The 21,662-nt window shown below is 39.1% G+C and overlaps 1 protein-coding gene across 7 annotated transcripts in view; it reads right to left on the reverse strand.

Moving 5' to 3' along the window:
• LGR5 (leucine rich repeat containing G protein-coupled receptor 5) overlaps positions 1-21,662 on the reverse strand; it is a 95,464-nt gene that overhangs the window by 3,904 nt on the left and 69,898 nt on the right. For 3 of the 7 annotated variants that reach the window (XM_042467515.1, XM_042467517.1, XM_042467521.1), the window contains 9 exons: positions 18,686-18,757; positions 14,173-14,244; positions 13,994-14,062; positions 12,771-12,842; positions 8,960-9,025; positions 8,018-8,089; positions 6,570-6,641; positions 3,524-3,649; positions 1,067-1,212 (listed from right to left, as the gene is read on the reverse strand). In XM_042467515.1, coding sequence (XP_042323449.1) covers positions 1,067-1,212; positions 3,524-3,649; positions 6,570-6,641; positions 8,018-8,089; positions 8,960-9,025; positions 12,771-12,842; positions 13,994-14,062; positions 14,173-14,244; positions 18,686-18,757 — 767 coding nt within the window. Of the gene's footprint in view, positions 1-993; positions 1,213-3,523; positions 3,650-6,569; positions 6,642-8,017; positions 8,090-8,959; positions 9,026-12,770; positions 12,843-13,993; positions 14,063-14,172; positions 14,245-18,685; positions 18,758-21,662 lie in introns of all 7 variants that reach the window. The other 4 variants (XM_042467518.1, XM_042467519.1, XM_042467522.1 and 1 more) reach the window with 3 other exon arrangements.

Raw genomic sequence — 21,662 nt, forward strand, 5'->3', positions numbered from 1 at the left:
GACAGCAACAAAGAATGCAATTAAAATACAAACCCCATTACTATTAAGGTGTTTTTCAAGTAGTGATAATGAACCTATAAGATTATCCCAAGGCTTACTAAACTGATTTACCTCTATCTGTCTTAAAGCTTGATTTGGGTGGCATCCTGATGTTATCAGAAGGTTTTTGCCACTGAATTTGTCACCTGAATACAGCCCGGGTGCATCCCTGCTTTCAGGAGCACTCTGGCGGCCATGTTCTTAAGTTGGAAAACTCCTGGATCCAAAAAGAGCTGCGAGGAGCACTCCTGGAAGTAGTAATGGGCCTGGGCTGTATTTGGGTGGCAAATTTGGCAGCAAAAACCTTCTGATAACATTGGGATACTGCCCGAATTAAGCTTTAAGATGGATAGAGTTAAATCAATTTAGTAAGCCATGGGATAAGCTCTTTACACAGAGGCCAGCGCATTAGCCATTCTTCATCCATTGCCCTCTTCAAATGAAGATTGACTTGGGGTTTGACAGACAGCCCGACTGGGGCGGCTCTGGAAGTGTTGGGTTGGGGATGTGGCAACCAGACACCATGCCCTCACCTGCTCAAAAAATGAGCTACGAAATGCGGCTCCTATTCCCAGCACTACAGGGGTGCCATAATGGCCATGGCATGTCCTTATGACGCCCCTTGTGTGCAGGGCCATTTGGATGTTGCGCATGAGCAACATCATCACGGCGTGCCCCGTCTGGTCAGGTGTGTGCCAAGATGGCACCCGAGTGCTGCGAGAAGAGCTTGGAGCGTGTAAACCCTAGTTCAGGCCCAGGCTGGCACAAAGTGCTGGTCTGTCTTGGGCCTGTGTTAAGAAGGAGAAAGACTCTTCTATCTGTGGAAGTTCTGCACACAATCAGGAGTATGAGGTTACAGATTGGATGGAGAGTTTCAGAATAATGGAACAGGTATCTAATTGAGAGTTTAACTGCATTCTTTTACTAAAATAGGAAAATTAGGAAAGTACTCACATATATGATCACTGACTGACACATTTCTATCAGTAACAAATATTCTTTCTTGATTTATTAGGTTTAAATTTACCATGTGCATGGAATATAACAGCATCTTTCCTTTGAAATTCATCTGCAGTGCTATTCTCATCTTTATTCCACTGATTCTGGATTCTGTAGTAACTGTCACAAGCTCCAAATGCACAGCACTGGTAAGGATAAGGCATTTCTATCACCCTTCAATGTAACAGACAACATAGGGTTATACACATTAACAAGTATTAGTATACTTCATCTGCATCCTGCACAACAAAATGGTGGTTAGTATTAAAATGCAGCATCAGAAATTCAGAGGCCACAAGGACCATTTAGTTCAACCCCCTACTGTACAGAAATACATAACTAAAGTGCCCTGAGAAGTGCTCATCTGTTTGAGATCTGTTAAAAGATCTAAAAAGGAGAGCCCTTATCCTCCAAAGGCAATCTATTCCACTGCCAAACAGTTCTTCGGTATAGGAATTCTTCCTAATGTTTACACAAAATCTCTTTTCTTGTAATGAAAATCTATCAGTTCATGCTCTTGTTTTTTCAGTAGGAGAAAACAAGATTATTCTATCTGCTACATGACATCCCTTCAGGTATTTAAAGGTGGATATCTTCTTGGTTTATTAGGCTCTAGACAGCTCAGGATTAGGTTATCTGATGCCTTCTGTGTAGACTTCTCTTTACATCTTACACCATCTAGTACAGTTTTGTTTGTGATGGAACCTTCTCTGTTGTGGCAACTACTATATGGGATGATTTCCCCAATGAAATGCTGAAGGCTCCTAAGGCAGGCTGTTTCAGTGACCAACTAAAATTTTGTTTGTTCAGGCACTTTCCTGATTAACTAACCTAGCCAGTTAATACTAGTGATTTCAATGGCACACTTTATTTACAAGATATAACAATACCAATGAATGAATGAGTTACATTGGCCCTCCTTATCCATGGATTTTTTATGCACAGATTCAAGCATCCATGACTTGAAAATATTCAAAACAGTATAAATTCCAAATAGAAAACCTTGATTTTGCCATTTTATATAAGGGACACCATTTTACTACGGCATTGTATTTAATGGGACTTGAGCACCCATGGATTTTGTTATCCACGGGGGGTCCTGGAACCAAACTCCAGTGGATAACAAGGGTCCACTGTATAGTCAAAACGGCAATCCTCTCCAGTTGTGGCTGGTGGCTCTGATGTCAATTAATTCACTTCAGGTGACTATAATTTCACTTTAACTGCCATGGTTCCATCCCGTGGAATCCTTTCATTGGCACTAGAGCATATGAGAATTCTAAATGCCTTTCTTAAATGGCAAATCCCAGGACTCCACAGAATGGAAATAATGGTGCTATAAACCTGCAGTTGTGAATGTACCTCATTTTTTTGCACAAACTTTAAAGAGACTATCCAAGGTGCCAAAACTGTTTGGTAGAAAGGATTTAGCACCATGGACAGCTCTTTTACCATTGCAGTAATTCCCCAACCCACTGATGTGGGAACCACTTGATACCACTAATTATCTACACATAAGACAGCAATATCAGAAGGTATGTTGGTCCACCAACATTTGGAGAAATATGAAAATTTGGAGAAAGGAGGACTAAAGGAGGGTGGCTAGACAGCCATTGCAAAAACAACAACAGCCTAATGTGATCGTACAAAACTGAGAAACAAAATTGTAAAGGCTGGAATCCCCTATAGAAATACCTCATGCTACAACACTTGTTGTATAGTTCCCATTGTAAATGGCACACTTATTCCTTGATGATGGAGCTGCATGCAGCATTTGAGAGCTTGTTTTGCTAAATGTCTATTTGTTAAAAACTGTTTGTATTGCATCTATCTTACCACTGAAGATGGCAACTTTAGCCAATACAGTAAGCACCTACCTATGAACTTGTACTAGCTCGACACCCACAGGTTTTTTTTCATTATACTAGTAAAGTGGAACAAATTGTGATGCTGTATCTCTTCGGCAGTCTTTGAGTATTGTTCTTATGTGCCCACTGAAACTCTCAAAAGAGGAGGCCTTTAATAACTCCACCATCAGATGTTTCAGTTATAACATTTTTGCATTTAATGAATATGACATTTTAAACTACTTTAAACATCCATTTCAAACTACTTATTTTTATAGTGGTAGTTTATGAAGGAACAATCAAGCAGTGGGAACATGCCAGCATAAAAATGTGTGTGTGGGGAGGGGGAGAGAGAGAGAGAGAACTTTTAAGAGAGAGGCCAGGCATATTTTTTGAAAATGTACTGCTGAGAAGCAGATGTGCTTCAGAGTGTGTGGCTACTAGGGTGTTCAAAATCAATCATATTTTCTTGAGATAAAAAAGGGAAATAATAAGGCTATAATTTTTACCATATAAGTCTATGTTTTAGTGCTGCGGTTCAAAGAGTTTGTATAGGAAGTAACAAACATTAGACAGTGACACCCCTTCCATTGCACATGAACACAAGTGTGCCTTATTAGTTTTAATGAGGTACTCACTTGAGTTCTGGAAAGTTTTCAGATGATATCAAACTTTGTAGTGCATGATTTCCTGTTAATTTTAGATGAGTTAAACCATATAGGCCAGTTACAGGAAAAGAGGACAAAAGGTTGGATGACAGATCCCTGCAAAATAACAAAGAAAATTAGTGTATAATTCTAGAAGGATGGATTTTTTTCCACCTGAGTATATCTGCTGTTGTCACAGATTATTAAACAAACAGAAGCCCTACTTAGTGGACAAAAGGTGCACTCGTTGTGAATAACTCTTTGGTATGCTAAGGATCTTTGACTGAAGTTATATTTGTCTAGATATCAGTCTCAATGATTTAAATAAGAATAAACTCCAAGTAACTATGCTTTCAGTTGCAACTTATACATATTGTCCTGCTGTGGATTCTAATAACCAGAGATCACTAGTGCTGTGCTGAAAATACTCAGAAATCCACCTACTGCTGGAACAAGTTCTGTACTAGTTCTCATGCTTTGCTAGTACTGTACAAGAGATTGCCTGAACTGTGACACAAGTAGAAAATGCTTGTACTCAATTTCACAACTATCACACACAGTGGTTTGATTTGAAGAATGAGCTTTTTTGAGAGAGCAGAAAGGCTCACCCTCTCCAACTCCTTGTTTAATTTCAGAATCACCTATAATCTGAAGAGTTCATATCCCACCCTATTCTAAAACTTGTCTTAAAAAACAAAAACAAAAATATATTTAAAAGAACACCTATAGTTACATACATCTAAAACAGTATTTTTAGCTATTTTAGGGCTGTTTTTTAAAAAGATATCTGACAGCACTTGTACAGCAAAAAATGTGCAGTGACTACGAAGTTTGAAAGTTAGGAGGCACAATTTTTTCCCGTTTAGCTGCAACAAATAGTTGAAGGCTTTTTAATATACTGTATATATATATATATGTATGTATGTATGTATGTAATGGGGAAATAACAGAATCACATTTCAAAAAGAATTCATTGAGTAGAAATGAAGTTGAAATTCTGCAGAAATGGTTGAGGAAAAACACAGAAATTGTTTTCGGTCTATAGCCATAATCCACAAATTTTCTCATCTTCATTGAGAAAGCGTACCTCACAATATCCTTTTTAGATGACGTTTACATTGTAACATTGTTTACATTCTTGGAATTTTATGCCATGAAGCCATTTTTGGTGCAAATAAAATTTTAGTAAAATAAGAGCAAAATGCAAAACATTATTAAAATGCACAAAAACTCTCATAAACTGAGTCAGCAAGGAGTCAACTTTTCATATTTTAAAAATTATCATCTCAAAGAATAAAGTAAATTAAGATTAGTCACATCTTTTAAGGAATGGTTTCTCTCTGATTTTATTCATTGTTTTCAGTTTTTACGTTCTGGCTACTATTCCCAGTTCATTTTATGTATTTTGAAATGTCCTGAATTTTCATTTATTTTAATTATTTTACAAGTTTGTTTTGTTTTTAGATTAAACCATATCTCATATCTCAAAAATTACAATTCTCTGTGTAGGAAGAAGTGGCGTGTGTGTGTGTGTGTGTGTGTGTGTGTGTGCAGCTTGACATTAAAGTATCAAATCATGCAAACCAAGACAATTTTACAAAGTTTTGAATACAAACTCAGAAATTATGCATGGATAATTTAAAACTACATGTAGTAAATGACTTCAAAAGCCTAAAGTAATTCAATACTCTTTTTATGTGGCCAGCTGTTTTCCAAAGGGAACAAGAAAGTCTCAGAAGAGAGAGAAAAGATTTTTAATGATCTATTTGAAACAATCCCCTTATCAGTAGGAATAAACACATAAAACATGGAAAATAGATTAATCATGTATACCTATAAACAGAGAATTGGAAAGCAGTGATAAATTCTGCAGAAATGGTTGAGGAAAAACACAGAAATTGTTTTCGGTCTATAGCCATAATTAGTATTCGGGATGAAGCAACAGAAACCACTGCATAAATGAAAATTAAACTATCCTTTATCTTTGCACTCTAGCTTGTATTCAAGAAATGAACAGACTTCCCAGTATTTCCAAAGTTGTAAACTTTCGGTATGTGATGTCATGATAATCCAGAGCCAAAAGAATGGCAGAAAACTCCTATCTAAACAGTTATGCTTCCAATCTGTTTGTGGCCTAGTCTGACTGAAGATCTATAAAGCAAACCTGAATGCATGTAATTTCACTATTCCTTTACATACTCCCTGTAATGTTTATGCTTGCAGTCTATTAATTAGTACAGAGTGAATTAATGTCCCCTCCCCGCTTCCATGTTTCTAGCACCAAGATTGTTCTGTGAAACACCTTCCACATATTGGTAAAATAATAAATCACGAAAATAATCTACAGCACATTAACAAAAGTAATGACAGTTTTTCCTATCACTCCCTCCTTGTCTCCACATTATTAGCATGTTTGTGTGGGAAAACATATAACAGGTGTTGTATTAAACCTTCTATTTTCTGTGGAAGCATACACGTTGCATCAAACCATGAAAAATGTAGAAAACATGGAAAATGTAGACAATTGGAGTTTTATTTCTCTACAGTCGAAGCATTTATGCATCCAGTGTCCATAGTTACTAGAAAATATTTAATGCCACTGATAAACATGAATCCTCACTACCACCCCAGTAAATTTGGGGAAAGGTGAGGAAACAGGAAAATTCAAGTCAGATGCTATAGTGAGTGGGTGGTGAAATGAATCTTAATTAGGATGGACTCAGGCTCCAGCGTGATCTGGGAAGAATGCTAATTGAATTACATGGAGGCAGACACTAGGTCCAAACTTTCTTTTTTTAGGATTCTACCCTACCAGTAATTAAATTCATCTGTAATACAGAACTGTAAAACTACTGTATTGGCCAAAGGGTAAGAATGCCTGCATTTTGTATTTCATTGTTCTTTCAACTGTCCCAATCTATATTACTTTACAATCAATCATGTTTTTTTGTTTTGTTTTGTTTTGCCAAGGAATATTTAGATGATCCCAACAGGGCTCCGCTGAACATTAAAGAAAGAAAAATAAGCAGACACTTACAGTTTAACTAGGGACAGTAAAGAGGAGAATGCATTGGCATGAATGATCGATATTTTGTTCCAAGCTAAATCCCTACAGAAAGGATGAAAATGATATGTGCTTAGTAATACATGAAGAATTACTTTGAATCTTCAAATTAAAAGAATAGACCATGAAATGACTTCCAGTAAGTTGATCTTAGGCCCACCACAGTTAAATGAAAGATGTTTGCAGTTCAAAAGACACTAGAGACAAACTAGATTGCTATAGTATTGTTTTAGCCAGTAAATTTAGAGACACACATCCCTTCTGAGTCACCATCTTATCTATCAGATCAGCAAACAATAGAAATGTCTTTGGTCTAGATCTGATGTAATACTCCTGCAAATGAGTGTAAAGGAGTGATGACTTTGAGTTACCCTTTCAACTTCCTTTCTTCTTTTTTCACATATCCATTATTATTGCTCAGTTACCTAGAAGTCTGAACCACAAAACTAAGTCTTTTAGAGCTGCCCACTATGCTGGTTTGATCAAACATAATCCTATTTTGTAGACAGTGCTTCAGTCACAGATGCCCAATTCTGATGTCACAGAAAATTGTCATTTAGAAACTCCTCACAAGCACAGGAGAGTAGGTAAAAGAAAAGGAGGAGATGCACTTGAGCTCATAGACACATGCATGTGCAGGGTGGATGTAAGAAAAATGTTGCAAAAGGAAACAATCATAGAATAGTAAAGTAAGAGCAACAGACATATAAGAGAGGACTGGATAACAGACTACAGACATAGAATACAGAGTTCAGACACTCCAACAAACTGTGACTTGCTACTTACAGTTTGTTGGAGTGTATGAACTCTGTATTCTATGTCTGTATCTTATATGTCTGTTGCTCTTGCTTTACTCCTTTTTTATTGTTTCCTTTTGCAACATTTTTTCTACATCCACCATGCACCTGCATGCGTTATTCGGCACAAGGCTTGATCACTATTACAATACAACACAGAAATGGCTTTATCTGTTTCCCAAACAACTAACTGTTCCCAATAGTTAACATTTAACTGTTCAAGTATTATTCTTGTCACACTCTGCCAGAATTTACTTTTATACATCTAAAAAGTCTGTTTCTCTTTGTTCAATATTGTCATCTGCATAAAAGGAACTCTGCATTTTCATTTCAAGTGTACCATTAAGAGGGATTTATGTGACTAACTTTTCATCTCTTCAGAGAAGTCTACAAATGGAAGCTACTTCAAGGGAGGTTTTTTTTTTCTCATGACTTGTGAATTTATTGCTGGAAATGCTCAATGTCAGCATATTTGTTTTGCTTTGGCAAATTTAACCCAGTAAGCTGAATGATCAAAGGCAAAAAAATGGAAACCAAAATATGTAGGAGCAGGAAGAAGAAAGGAATGTGAGCTTCCATGGTTCTCAGTACCAAGGTAAATAGCTCTTTTATAGCTGTACTCACAGTGAACGCAGGGAAACCAGCTGCTGAAAGGTACCCACTTGTATTTCATATATTTCATTGTGATGTAAATCACTGTAATGAACAAAAGTTGGCTTTATTTAATTTTGGAAAATTTCAAATACCACCCATGATCCAATAATTACTTCAGATTCACTTGGGCATATCTAGAGCTCTGTATCTTATCACAAAATGCTTTGGAAAAGTCCTCTCAGATTCATGAACGATTTGCTTCATGGCCCATGAGTGTGCAGAACTGGTTGTACATTTCTTTGGATCTTGGCCACAGTTTAGATCTTTTTTGGAGCTACATGTTGCACTACAAAAGAACTTTACAATCTGCTCACACAAAAGGAATTCTTCAAGGATCCACACCCTATTAATTTTGTCCTTACATCTTGAAGGAGGAGAACAAGGCTCAAGAAGCCAGAGAGAAGAATAAAGACTGAATAAGGTGGGGGAAAGCATCAGGAACCTCCTATATTCCAGATCAGTGGTTTCCAATCTTTGGTCCTCCAGATGATTTGGATTTCAGCTCCCATAATTCCTGATGTTTGGTCACGTTGGCTGGGGCTTCTAGGAGCTGAAGTCCAAAACAAATGGAGGGCCCAAGATTGAGAACCACTGTTCTAGATGGAAGTCTGGCGTTTTCTTACTATACTGAAAGGCCAATGAACAGAAACAGCAGCATCATTGCTTCTACCATCAGAAGTCCTTTATAATTACATTGTACTCTCCTCCTTCAAGAGGCTTCTATCTCCCTAAAGTAAAAAAAGTGTGTGATGTGTTGAAAGAAAATGGCTCATCCCTAACCCAAAATAGGCATTTCAAGCATAGGGAACAAAATTTCAAACATTTGTTCTCTGCATTGCACTGCAGAAAATGTGGACGTATATTCTCTAATATTCATAGATCAAACTTTTTTTTTTCTTAAAGAAATCTTACATTTTCTGAAGCTTTTCACATGCAGTAAAATCGGGCAAGTCTTCCAGGCGATTATATGAGAGGTCTCTGAAAGATAAAACACAATCCCTCTATTAATTGTTTAAAATTATATACTAGATATTGGTTTAAGAAAATATTCTAAGAGGATCTCATCTTTTTTGCTGTAATCACAGTGAAATTTAATTAGCTTCCCAGACTACACTTAAAATTAAATAATCTTGCTTCTGACCTTTAGAACTGCCATATCTTTAGCTGAGGAAAGTGGTTTGAGGAACTAGAACTAACTTTGAAAATCAATCACTAGGAAGAAAAAAGCCCTTCAAATGATTTGAGCCAAAACTCAACAAATTACAGAATAACTGAAACATCTGGACTCATTTATAGTATAATATAACTAATCAAAAACAAGCCACGGTAATTTGCAGAAATTGTAAAAAGAAAGAAGGGAAATAGATTTGCATCCTGTACTCCTTTCTGCAGGGAAAACTCCTATCAGCTTTAATACAAATTTTGCCTCTGTAAAAAAAGAAATGAGACTGGACACTTGTAATTTCTTTTTGTTTTATAATCTTAGATGGTAAGGCCTTGTGCTTGTGCTAATTTTTTTTAAAAAATTAGCTCAAATTTATGCAGAGCTTGGCAAGTTATTTTCAAGAAGAATACTATAATGGCTATTATGTCCATAACTAAACCATGGTAGGATAGTATTCTGGGTTTCAGAGCATCATCCTACCATTCCTTGGATATGGATCAGCATGACAAGAGATTCATTTTTCTTAAATGGAGAAAAATACTTTCCAAACTCTGAATTAATGTTGTGCAGAGTCAATTTGAATTTGTATGCATTTGTTGGGAAAACCCCTCTCGGTAGAACATATGATGTGCAAACTGCTAAAGAAGGGGGCAAGTCCACAATTAACCCCAACATCCAGTAAATAAAGAAACCCGCCATTGAGGCCAAAGTTCAGTGAGCTCATAGTGTGTAATTTAACTAGCTCTGTTCAGATACTGTTGCTCTCTATGAGTAATAACTACTTGCAGCTGCTGGAGGGGTGAGATGGCAGCAAAGCACCAGAGCAGTACTTCCTGTTGCCATTCCCTTTTTCACATTTTTTTTTTGCAGTGAGGTGCTGTCATGGGTGGTCTGTTTTGAAAAATGAGCGGGTATGACCTGGCTAGAATTTCCAGATCATAGAACCTGACTTAAGGTCCCAGGGCCAGGCTCCTCTTCTCCAGTTCTGAAGGCAAGGGGGAGAAATCTCAGGGTTAGTATAGAATCTATAAAAGTGTGTGTGTGTGTGTGTGTGTGTGTGTGTGTGTGTGTGTGTGTATATATATATATATATATATATATATATTATTCAGTTGTTAGGTTTATTTTTTAAAAAGCTGAATAGCATAACCTATGAAACTGTGATCGGTGCTTAATACATCATGCTCAAAGACATCACTAGAGATTGCCCCTTATAAGACATCAAGCCTTACCATCTGTGGCATCATAGAAGTCTTTTCTAGGCCTCAGGTTCTGACAATTAAATCTCAGGGACTATGATAGCCCTTACCTGTCAGCAATACAGCTCTCAAGGTCTAGGGGAGATAAAGCCACCCCCCTGACCTTATAAAGCTCCCACCCCAGTTTGGTTGGATGGTAGGCTATGCTTTGTAGGAAGAGCTGCTCCACTTTTTGCTTCTGCTTTCAACAGCCCAAAGGCAAATATGCATTACTCCAACAAATTTGTATTTAATTTCCCTCCAAATGCCCATAAAGCCACTTGGGTGCTGTGACAGTGTGTTACAATAAGTGCTATTAAAATATTGCCTAGGCAAACTAATACCAGATATATTCACCATGATGTAATTTTTAAAGGAAAGCACTTTTGGCCCATTCACAAAGAAAGAGACAGAGTGATTACTTTCAATAGTAATTAAACTAACACTGCTGCATTCTTGCAAGCTACAGTAACATATTGGTTAATTATTATAAGAAAAGAGGTTTGCCACACGTCCTAGGATTACTGTTCAAAATTCCAACTGAAGAAAAATGGCAATGAGAGAAAATGAAGGCATGGCACATTAAGGCTGTAACAAGATTATTTCCCCTCTTCCAGTGTAATGTTAAGATTCTGTAATAAGTAGAAAGAGAGAGGGTACCCTTTGAACATACCCTCTCTTTTCTTACTTTTTACTGAATTACACAGGAAGAGGGAAAATAACCTTGTTACAGCCTTAATGTGCCATGTCTTCATTTTCTCTCTATGTTGTTTTTATTCCATTGAGAAGATTTTTGAGCTTGGGTCGGTTTAGAGAGACGGAATAGAAAAAGGGCTTCTTCAGCCTATTAGGCATGGTGTCCAGACACTGCTGATGTTTTTTAAAAATCTGTAAAAATAAGAAGTTTGCTCAAATCCACAAAACCCCCTAGAACTTGGAATGTGGTTATCTGAGAGACCTTTTCCTCTATGAGTTGTTTAGTCTTTGAGGTATTCTGAAGAAGTCTCCTTAGTGGCACCCCATGCACCTGAGATCCACTCCACAGTCATTCAGGTATCAGATATGCTCCGACAATGTTTATCTTTAGAGGCATGTTAAAGGCTTACCTGTTTTTGCAAGTCTTCTGAGTATAGTTCATCTCACTTTTTCATGGACAATGTTTGGAATCCTGTATCAGCTATTTAGGTAAGTATACCCAGTTAAATAACTTTTCCTGGCCTGACCCTCCCAAACCTGATGGAAATGCCATTCACCCATGCTCAAGGTACTGGCAGAATGGACTTCCTTTTCTCATCCAGCTGATGCCTGGTAAAGTAGATTGGAGGGTGAGTTATGATCATGGCAATGGTGTCAAAATCATAACTCAGTAGCAATTGTGAATATGAAACTGTTATAGATGAGTAAATCTAGGTAACTTTTGTATTTATGTTGCTACTTAATCATGATCGTGATGCTATTGACATGACTGTAACTCCTCCCTGCCCCCACAATTTACTTTACCAGGCCTCAGCTGCATGGGAAAAAGGATATCCATTCTGCTGTCCATTGGAGTGTGGGTGTATGATGTTTCTGGCAGGCTTGGGAGGATTGTACTAAGAGAGGTTACTTAGTATACTTAGTTAAGTAGCTATTATAGGATTCTGGACAATGTTAATACACTCACCCCTCAGTTTTCTCTGACTTAGGAGTCCGTGTCCCTTGCCCATTTGTGAGTGGCAAATGGAGGGGCACAAAATGGGATGTATACCACCATTCAAGCCAATAGGGCTTCAGTATTGGCAATTTTCATTTTTGCAGGGGAGGATCCAAAACGGATCCCTAGCAAAAACGGAGGGACGACTGTATCGTATATCAGTTTTAAGGATTGTTTTTATACAGGCTCTAGTACTAGAAGTAAATTAGTCCTATGTAACAGCTATTTTACAGTTTTGCCATTAGCTTGGTTTTTTTCAACACCCTTGAATTCAACGAAGTGACTCAATCTAAATGGCACGTTTTATAATATAACTCACAACATAAATAATAGAAATTGTCCTAAATAAATAAATCACAGAAATTGCCCCTGAACAAATAAAAAGGGTAAGTCACATGTTCAGAAAGTAGGCATGTATATAATCAATAATACTAAAATATGATTACAGAACCATGACAACTGATAGTAGAACTATACTTAAGAATACTCCATGTAATATGTTGCAACATACATAAATGTAGTGTCTGCAACATTTCCCTTCTGCTTTTGTCTCTCTACAATATATTCCTAATAATGTTGTCTATGGCAATTCTGTACACTTTAGTGTAAGTTCATCTTTATACTTACAGTATTTGGAGGTTGGGAAGTTGATTACAGACTGTTTCAGGAAGAGATGTAATCTGAGCTCCTGTAAGAGTCCTATTTAGATACAAAATTACACACAGTGAAGGCTCATTAATTAACAATCTCATTCATGAATTTATTAAACTGAGACCCATTCCTATTCAGTGACAGTTGGTCTAGTTCAGTGATGGCGAACCTTTTAGAAACTGAGTGCCCAAACTTAGTGGTATTCCTGCACTGAATATCAACCGGTGCCGGGTGTGTGTGTGTGTGCCGGGGGGGGGGGGGGACTTCCGGAGGCAGGACTTCCAGGGAAAAACATGCAAGGAAAAATGGAGGACCTGATCAAGTAAAAGCTACAAGCAAAACAAAAAGCCACTGATATAAACGTTAAATCCATCCTTCTCAGCCCTGCTCAAAATGGGGAAATCCCTCCTGGACATGAGGTTGAAATGAACAACAGGTCTTGAAAAGGAGGAGGACCAAGTCTGGTCACCCTGAGCTACCCCCCCCCCCAGACCCTTTCCTGGATGGAGACCTGCTTGCTGAACTAGGCTGCTATCTGTCCTGGAAAGTGGTGGAGGATCAACACCAGAGCACTCCTTTCCGGCACTCCGCCCACCCTGGAAAGGCCTTCGCTCTCCTTCTCCCTCACTCCTCCTGGCCTCTGCTGCATGCCCCCAGAGAGGGCTTTGAGTGCCCTCTATGGCATGTGTGCCATAGGTTTGCCACCATAGTTCTGGTTTCATATGTTATTAAGCTGGCTATCTTCAATGTGTGGAATAGCGTGCATGTACCCTCACTCTTCCCTGTATCATGTACCAATCATGCACCACTATTCTCACCAATGTGAGAAAAATAGTCCATTTGCATAATTCATCCTCTGAACAAGCATGTAGTAGGATTGGGAAAATCATACTTTTGTGTAAGTTTCTATTAGGAGTCTTACACCTTTGAATCTAAGCACATGATATAAGCATGGGGAGTTCCTCACTTATTTGTTTTCCCTACACAAAATGCCAAGATTTCTGGCATAGTAAATATATGAACCACAGGTTCAGTAGCTTCAAGGTAGCTCAAATCCATACATTTTTACTAAGTTGTAAACTCAGTTGCAAACAGATAGCTGAAGAACAGCTCAAAAGTTATTTTAAAGCAATTCAGCATCTGTTATAAATAATACCATCTGTTCTGGAGGTAATATAAACTATATTCCTGATACTTACAGGCTTTCCAGACTTGTTGTCCCAGTCAGATCAGGAAACTCTGTTATCTGTGAAGCACCATTTAATGTCCTAAAGTTGCAAACACAACATAATTAGTGGGTAGTTTTTCCCTCCTCTTTTTTGAAAGGAGTGTAGGAGTTGTTTGAAAGTAAAGTACTTTTAAAGATGTAAATACGTACAAGGTTTTAAGCTCAGGTAAGTGCTGAAAGGCAGACTTCCCCACAATCTGAATAGGGTTGTCATAAAAATGGCTGTGAAGAAAATATGAAGAAAATAATAAATTTCAAGATTTATACCTTCAAATATTTATATAATAAACTGGAGGCTCACATCAAAGCTTTGATGTCCTTGCCTGCAATCTGCTCCCCCAGAGGTATTTCTTTTAATGTGTCACAGGTTTTCTCCATACTTCGTGAATTTCTTCTCAGTGTTACAACAATTATTACTATTATTCACCATTATACATTAATAATGATCAATTATAAAACTTAGATACCTCATGAACCAATGCATAGGGTAAGAGGTTCCTTGTGCCAGTCTTTCAAATGTCATATTTAAATCAACCTTGATTATTGTTCTTGTTATGAAGTGAGATATATTAATGATATATTAATGTTTATCAACTAAAGTTTGAATCCTGTTCAGTATTTATGTTGTAAGCTGGACTTACAACCAGTGTGAGAGCCAGTATGGCATAGTGGTTTGAGTGTTGGACTATGACTCTGGAGACCAGGGTTCAAATCCCAGCTTGGTCATGAAACCCACTGGGACCTTGGGCATGCCACACTCTTTCAGCCTCAGGGGAAGGCCATGGCAAACCTCCTCTGAACAAATCTTGCCAAGAAAAACCCATGAGTATGGACTTAGGGTTTCCATAAGCCAGAAACGATTTGAAGGCAAATAACAACAAGCTGGACTTACAACACTGTAATGATTATGACATTAATTAACATTAATGCTCACTCCACTATTGCAATGCCTGAAGATGCCCCTCAAAACCTACCTTTGAAACCAGAGATGGTTTAGGGTTGAGGGACACCTTGAGTACAGTTTCCATGCGATAAACTCCATTTTCACTTGGCCACAGGTGTTCCCTGCCTGTGCCCAGAACGGAGATTTCCCCACAAGACTTCCCCAACAGAGACAGAAGTGTGTGTGATAACTCCCTAGTCATCTCCATTTGAGCTGTAATACTGAAACTGGTCTTCAACAACTGGCATGGTACTAAAAGGCCAGAGAGTATGCAATATTAGGGGGGTATATGGAAAGTGAATACTGATATATTCACATCTTGGAACTAGTTACAAGTAACACCATTATCCATAACTACAGTTGGCCCTCAGTATCCACTGGGGATCCATTCCAAGCCTACCCCACAGATACTAAAATCTGCAGATACTCGTCCCATTTTTCCATTAGGAACAACAGGGCTACTTACATGCCTTCCCCAAGAGCTCAAAAGGCCAGAGAAGTTGCTCCTGACAGGAACACAAAAAGCTAATTGGATCTCAAATTTATTTTTAGGATGGAGGTGCAATATATGAAGGATGCTGAAGTTAGAATGAATGAACACTCTCTACTTGTATTCCAAGCCTGCTGGGCTGTCTCCACACCCACCTCTTCCAAATTCTCGTAAGCTACTGGTTGGAGGGAGCCATCAATCACCTGGTTCTCCTCCCTGGGTGATTGATGGCTCCTATTGGCTTTTTGGTTCCGGCCAGGAGTGGCTTCTGTGGCCTTCTGAGCCTTGGGGGGAGGCAGGTAAGAAGCCCTGTTGTATCTAATGGTGGCACAGCTGCGTGGCTGTGCCATCATTAGAAACAACATTGGCATGCCATTGGCAGATGCTTAAATCTGTGGATGGCAAGTCCACTTATACCAAGAACTGACTGTAGTTGCTTTTTTTGTAACAAGGCTAAGACAATACTATGCATCAAAATGGGGTAAATTTACTTTATTGGTTCAATGAGTAATAGTTTCTAGTTATGTTCAAAAGTTATTTAAAAAGGCATTTTGACAGGAATTTCCCATGTGTCACATCAATCCTAAGGAAACTTTCTTAAAAAGAAAATAACAGAAATAAAAACAACAAATAACGTAAGAATCAACACATCAAGTTCCTTTTTCACCACTGCAGTGGGCAACAACAATGAGTTCCTTTTAAAACACAGAACAAAATTGTTTTTCTTTGTTTTAAAAAGAAGACATTCATGAGCTCTTATTTTATTGATAGAGGAGTATATCACACGGAGCTTTGGGATGGTTTTCTGGGTCAGTTCAGGGTCACTTCTGAAGTCACTGCACTTCCAACAATGCAGTTTCACCTTGTAGAGTCACTGTTTTCAGACACCATTGATTTCTATGGGAGCTAATTGCGAGGTGCTTCAGCAGTGATTCCAAAGTGACTCCTGATTTTGGTAAAAACGGGAAAAAAAGGAATTTACAGAATTCGCTTCCAGGCTCCCTTCGATTGCACTGTGGATTGGTCTGGTCTGGAATGCAGCTTTGCTACTGCTCTGGTACTCCACCACAAATGCCCCGGGAGGAGGAGGCAGCCTCCTCCGTCCTTTCCTTCCCGCGGGTACCTGTCATCCCCAGAAAGGAAGGGACTGGGGGGGCTGCCTCCTCGGTCCCTTCCTTCCCGGGGATGCCCATCATCCCTGGGAAGGAAGGGACTTGGGGGGCTGCCTCCTCGGTCCCTTCATCCCCAGGGATGCCCATCATCCCCGGGAAGGGAGAGACCCATCATCTCCAGGAAGGAAGGGACCAAGGAGGCAGCCCCCCCAGTCTCTTCCTTCCCGGGGATGATGGGCATCCCTGGGGATGAAGGGACCGAGGAGGCAACCCTCCCAGTCCCTTCCTTCCCAGGGTCCCTGTCACCCGCGGGAAAGGAGGGAGGAGGAGGGAGCGATTCGAATCGTTGAACTCTCTGGTGTGGTAATACAATGTGCACTCACTCCCCCTTGCTTGAGTCTGCATCACGTGACTTGCTTGGAATCAACCTGACTTCGCTTGCCCCTCACTTCGGAAGGACAACAGAAAGGCAACTAGGTGTGGAAAAACATGATGTTTTAACCTCAATCCGCATTGCTGGAGAGGAGTGACTCTGGATCTGGTGTGGAAAAACATCACGCTTTGCATTGCTAGAACAGGAGTGACTGCGGATCTCAGCTGCAAACCCCTCCCCCCCCACGTGTGATAAGGTCCTAAGACATTTTTGTAATGCTTTTCATTTCATAAATCCTGAACAGGATTTATAACACTATATTGCAGTGTTAATAGCCACAAAATGTAATAAAACAAAGTAATAAAGCAATAACATATCAAAATTTAATAAAAATTGCTTAAATAATTTGGAGTAATTGACCTGATGGTCAGGAAAACACTTGAGAGAATACTTCCCTCACTGGAAGTCCATGTGGGGATATCAGTCTCCATGGTAGAATGATTCTAACCTATTCCATGCATTCCCAAACTGAGAAGGTGGGTGACTAAGCAGTGGGGAAATGAAATGCTGGTGGAGATGTACAGTGGGAGAGGCAGGAGGGAGGATGAAGAAAAAACTTGCCAAGATTGTTTGGTTCCAGGTTCATAAAATAGGAATCAAGGCTTACCAGTGTAAAGATGTACTATTCTATGGCAGTTCAAAGAGAACTGGTATTTCAGTTTTATGACTGTTATCATTTCCTGACTGTAGTTTCTTTACATTAGGCTGCCACTTTGTTTCCAGGCACAATTCAAAGTGCTGGCTATAGCCTATAAAGCCCCATATGGCTCAAGTACAATCTGGCATACTGTATCTCCCTGTATGAGCTGGCCTGGGCTCTTAAATATTCAGGAAAGGCTGTTCTTGCAGTCCCACCCATGATTGCAAGATTGGTTTGTAGGGACACAAGACAGGGCCTTCTTGGTGGCTGCCCCTAGTCTTTGTAATTCCCTTCCCAGGGAGGTCAGGGAATGGGCTCCCTCCTTGCTGTTTTTCCATCAGCAGGCTAAAACCTAGTGATTTGAGTGTTAGACTACAACTCTGGAAACCAGGGTTTGAATACCCTCTGAGCCATGAGACCTACTGGATGACCTTGGGCAACTCACAAGCTCTCGGCCTCAGGGGAAGTCATTGGAAAACCTCCTCTGAACAAATCTTGCCAAGAAAACCCCATGATAGTTTTGTCTTAGGGTCACCATAAATCGGAAATGGCTTGAAGGCACACAACAACAACAGGCTTTTATAACAGAGCATTTTAAACGAATAAGGTGAGGGTGCTGTTTGGTTTAACTGAACTATTTTATGAGCTTTTAATTATTTAATTGAATTTAATGCTATAAATTTGAGGTAAGAATTGTTTTAATATTGTAAATCTTCAAGGAGACATCTTCAAGGAGACATTCTCCTGCTTGCCTCTGCTTCAGTCAAGAAGTCATGATGCCTTTGGCAGAGAATGACAGATCATAGAATCCAAGAGTCCGAAAAGAGCCCTATTCAGTCCAACTCCATTTTGCCATGCAGAACAGACAGTCCAAGCCTTGCCTGGGAAGATGGCCATCCAGCTTTGTTTCAAAACCTCCAAAGAAGGAGAAACCACCACTCTCCAAGCCAGCAGCATCTTCCACTTCCAAAGGAGCAGCATATATATAGGGAGGGAGGGAGGGAGAAATGAATTTCACATTTTCTATGAAAAGTTAAGTACTTACATTGCTACAAGAGATGGATTGCCCACAAATGCCTGTTCTGGTATTGACCTTATATTATTGTTATGAAATGCCCTAGAAAGGAAACAACAGAAAGTATGACACACATTCTAGCAAGATCAGAATTTTTTTGTTTTTGTTTTAGGGGGATACTAAGGCACAGTTACTTGGGACAAAGTCTGTACAGCAGAATGCTGGCAGATGCAACAATGGAGATCTTTGTTCTTTGTAATTATGGTAACAAATACAAGGATGGATGAATAAGTAGGACTTATATGAATGGACAGATGGGACATTTTTCTAACTAGGTAATCAAAGTGCCCATTTTCTCCAGATGTTTAAATTCTTAAATATCTGCATAAGTACCCATGCTCCTAATAAGCAATAAAATTAAATGTTTTGTGATGCTACTCTGGTAAATTACCTGGTATGCCCAATCTGATGCATATTTTCTGATGATGATGATGACGACGATTTTTTGGTCAATGAGATTCTCAGCCTGATTCCATACATGTTTAATTCAAATTGGACCCCACTGAATTCAATTGGATATGTCCCCACATAAGTAAACTAAGCCTATTTTCTGATGCCTCTTATTAGATGAAGTCTCAATTAAATTCAAGAGGGCTTTCAATGTGTTTTTGATTAGGGTGCTAATGAATGTGAATATATATAAAATCGTATCCTGTACGTTTTAGTCTTTCACAGTTTCATTATGAAAGTATTTTTAAATGAACAAGCTAGACAATGTAATCACTGCCATTTAAGGAGGAAGCAAATTGTCTCCAAATTAATTACAGCATTTTATTCACATGAGTAATAATCTATTGTTAAAGACAAAGGCAGCAACAAAGTGTTCAGCAGGAAAAGTAATGATTTGTGTGGGAAATGTTCATTTGTTCAATCAGGTATGAACAAAGGTTCCCAGAGTCAGACTGAAGCATTGGATGGTTCACTGATGCATTGCCTCAGCAAAATTATCAAAAGTTATTAGTAACCATACCATAGTAGTCTCAGAAAACTGCTTCAAAAGAATATAGTCTTTCTAGATCAGACTTTCAAAAATTCCCTTTAAAAAGTCATTAATAGTGTCAGTGTCCTTATTCAATTAATTATTGTTACAATTGCTGTTACAAAGGTAAAACTTCCATATGAAATATTTAAAATTATCAGATTTGGTTACTTATAGTTACATTTTATAACAAAGCAAAACAAAACAGAATACTTCAAGCTGCTGGCACTTTATATAGTACACACATAAAGGATGAGATAACATACACAAGGTAACTATAAAAGCACCATTAACCTCTAAAACATTTGCCAAGTTACAGTCATCATGTAAATTAGTCATGCTTTATTTATTACCAAAATACATTAATTTCATGAAACTAATTAATTATAACTAGTTACTTTCTAACTGCTCTAGACTCTTGAGGAAAATTCAGAACAATGAAAGGCAAGATACAAGACTGAACATTCATTCAGTCATCAAAACTTCATACTGAATCCCCAGAAATTTTCACAATGTTTTATCAGCATCTTCTTCAGAATGATGGTGGTGGTAGGGGAATGGATACAAGAAGATAGTTTTTTGAGGAACAGGTTTCCCAGTGGGCAGCATACTACTTATCTGACTTATCTGAATGTGAATAAATTACCATAGATGCTTTTGTTGTCTCCATACTATGCCAGTTTTGAATGTACAGAGAAGATTGGTTGTTGTTTAATGTGAGAAAATGTTCAACATTTTATCCTGTCCATTTGTCTGAAATCACATATATGTATCATAATAGCCTCCAGATTGTGGGTTTCAAGTGTTTAAGAAGGTGAGGAAAGTTGCCGAAGAAAAGGACTGTTAAATGTTTTATACTGAGGGAGCAGACTAAGGGGGTGTAGAGACCGGCACTTTATGCTGGCTAGTATGCAACCTAGGGCTAGATAAGGGCTGAGTGTTTACATACTTAGAAATCCTAGTCTATTGCCAGGTGCCATCTTGGCATGCACCCATTCAGATGGCATGCACCCTGATGACGTCCTTCGTGCACAGTGTCCAAACAGCGCTATGCACGAGGGGCATTATAAGGCTATGCCATGGCCCTTATGGTGCCCTTCTAGGGAGCAAATAGGAACTGCATTTCATGGCTTCTATTTGCACTGGATTGGGGGCATGGCATGCAGCTGCCGTGTCCTCAACCCAGCACTTCCAGGGGCGGCACAGAGCCACCCCTGAATGGGCTGTTTGTACAGCCCCTAAGAGGCAATACAGACCAGCACTTTGTGCTGCCTGTAGGTGGAGTCACAGTCCAGCTTCCACTTGCTGGATGCTGTTGCTCTGCCCCTTCATGCTACAATGCCACATGCCCTTCTAGATGGCGCGGCATCATGGTGTGGCCCTGGTGCAGCATCTAGATGATGCAGCACCAAAAGGGTGTCTAAAAGCCATGCCACGGCGGCTATGATGCCCTTTCCATCATTTGTGGGCTCTTTTTGCATCAAGTTGGGGGCATGGCATCCAGTTGCTGTGTCCCCAACTCAGCAATTCTAGAGGCAGCATACAGTCGCCCCTTACAGGCTGTCTGTACAGCCCCTTAGGTACCGAAAATGCCAGGGATCTCCCAAACTACAAATCCCAGGATTCCATAAGATGTCAGTTAGAGTTACTGTATATGGAAGTGCTGTAACTGTTGTGTGAAAAAGATGTGAGAAAAGATATAGAAAAAGATAAATAGATGAATGTGGAAGTGAAATGAGAAATGAGGAGAGTAAGGAAAAATGAGATGGTTGTTTTATGCTTGTGAGTTTGGCTCATTTTCTACCTTCACGGTGCTCTCAACAGGAGAAATGCATTGCTAATAAAAGAAGTGACAAACCAGAGCCTGGAAACATTACTTTTTGGACTATAATGTTTTGAATTTTTCAGCTGACATGTTCACGAGTCATGCTACCCGGGAATTCTTGGACATGTAGTCTAAAAAAGTAA

This window comes from Sceloporus undulatus, chromosome 5 (genome assembly GCF_019175285.1).
Source record: "Sceloporus undulatus isolate JIND9_A2432 ecotype Alabama chromosome 5, SceUnd_v1.1, whole genome shotgun sequence".
NCBI lineage: Eukaryota > Metazoa > Chordata > Lepidosauria > Squamata > Phrynosomatidae > Sceloporus > Sceloporus undulatus.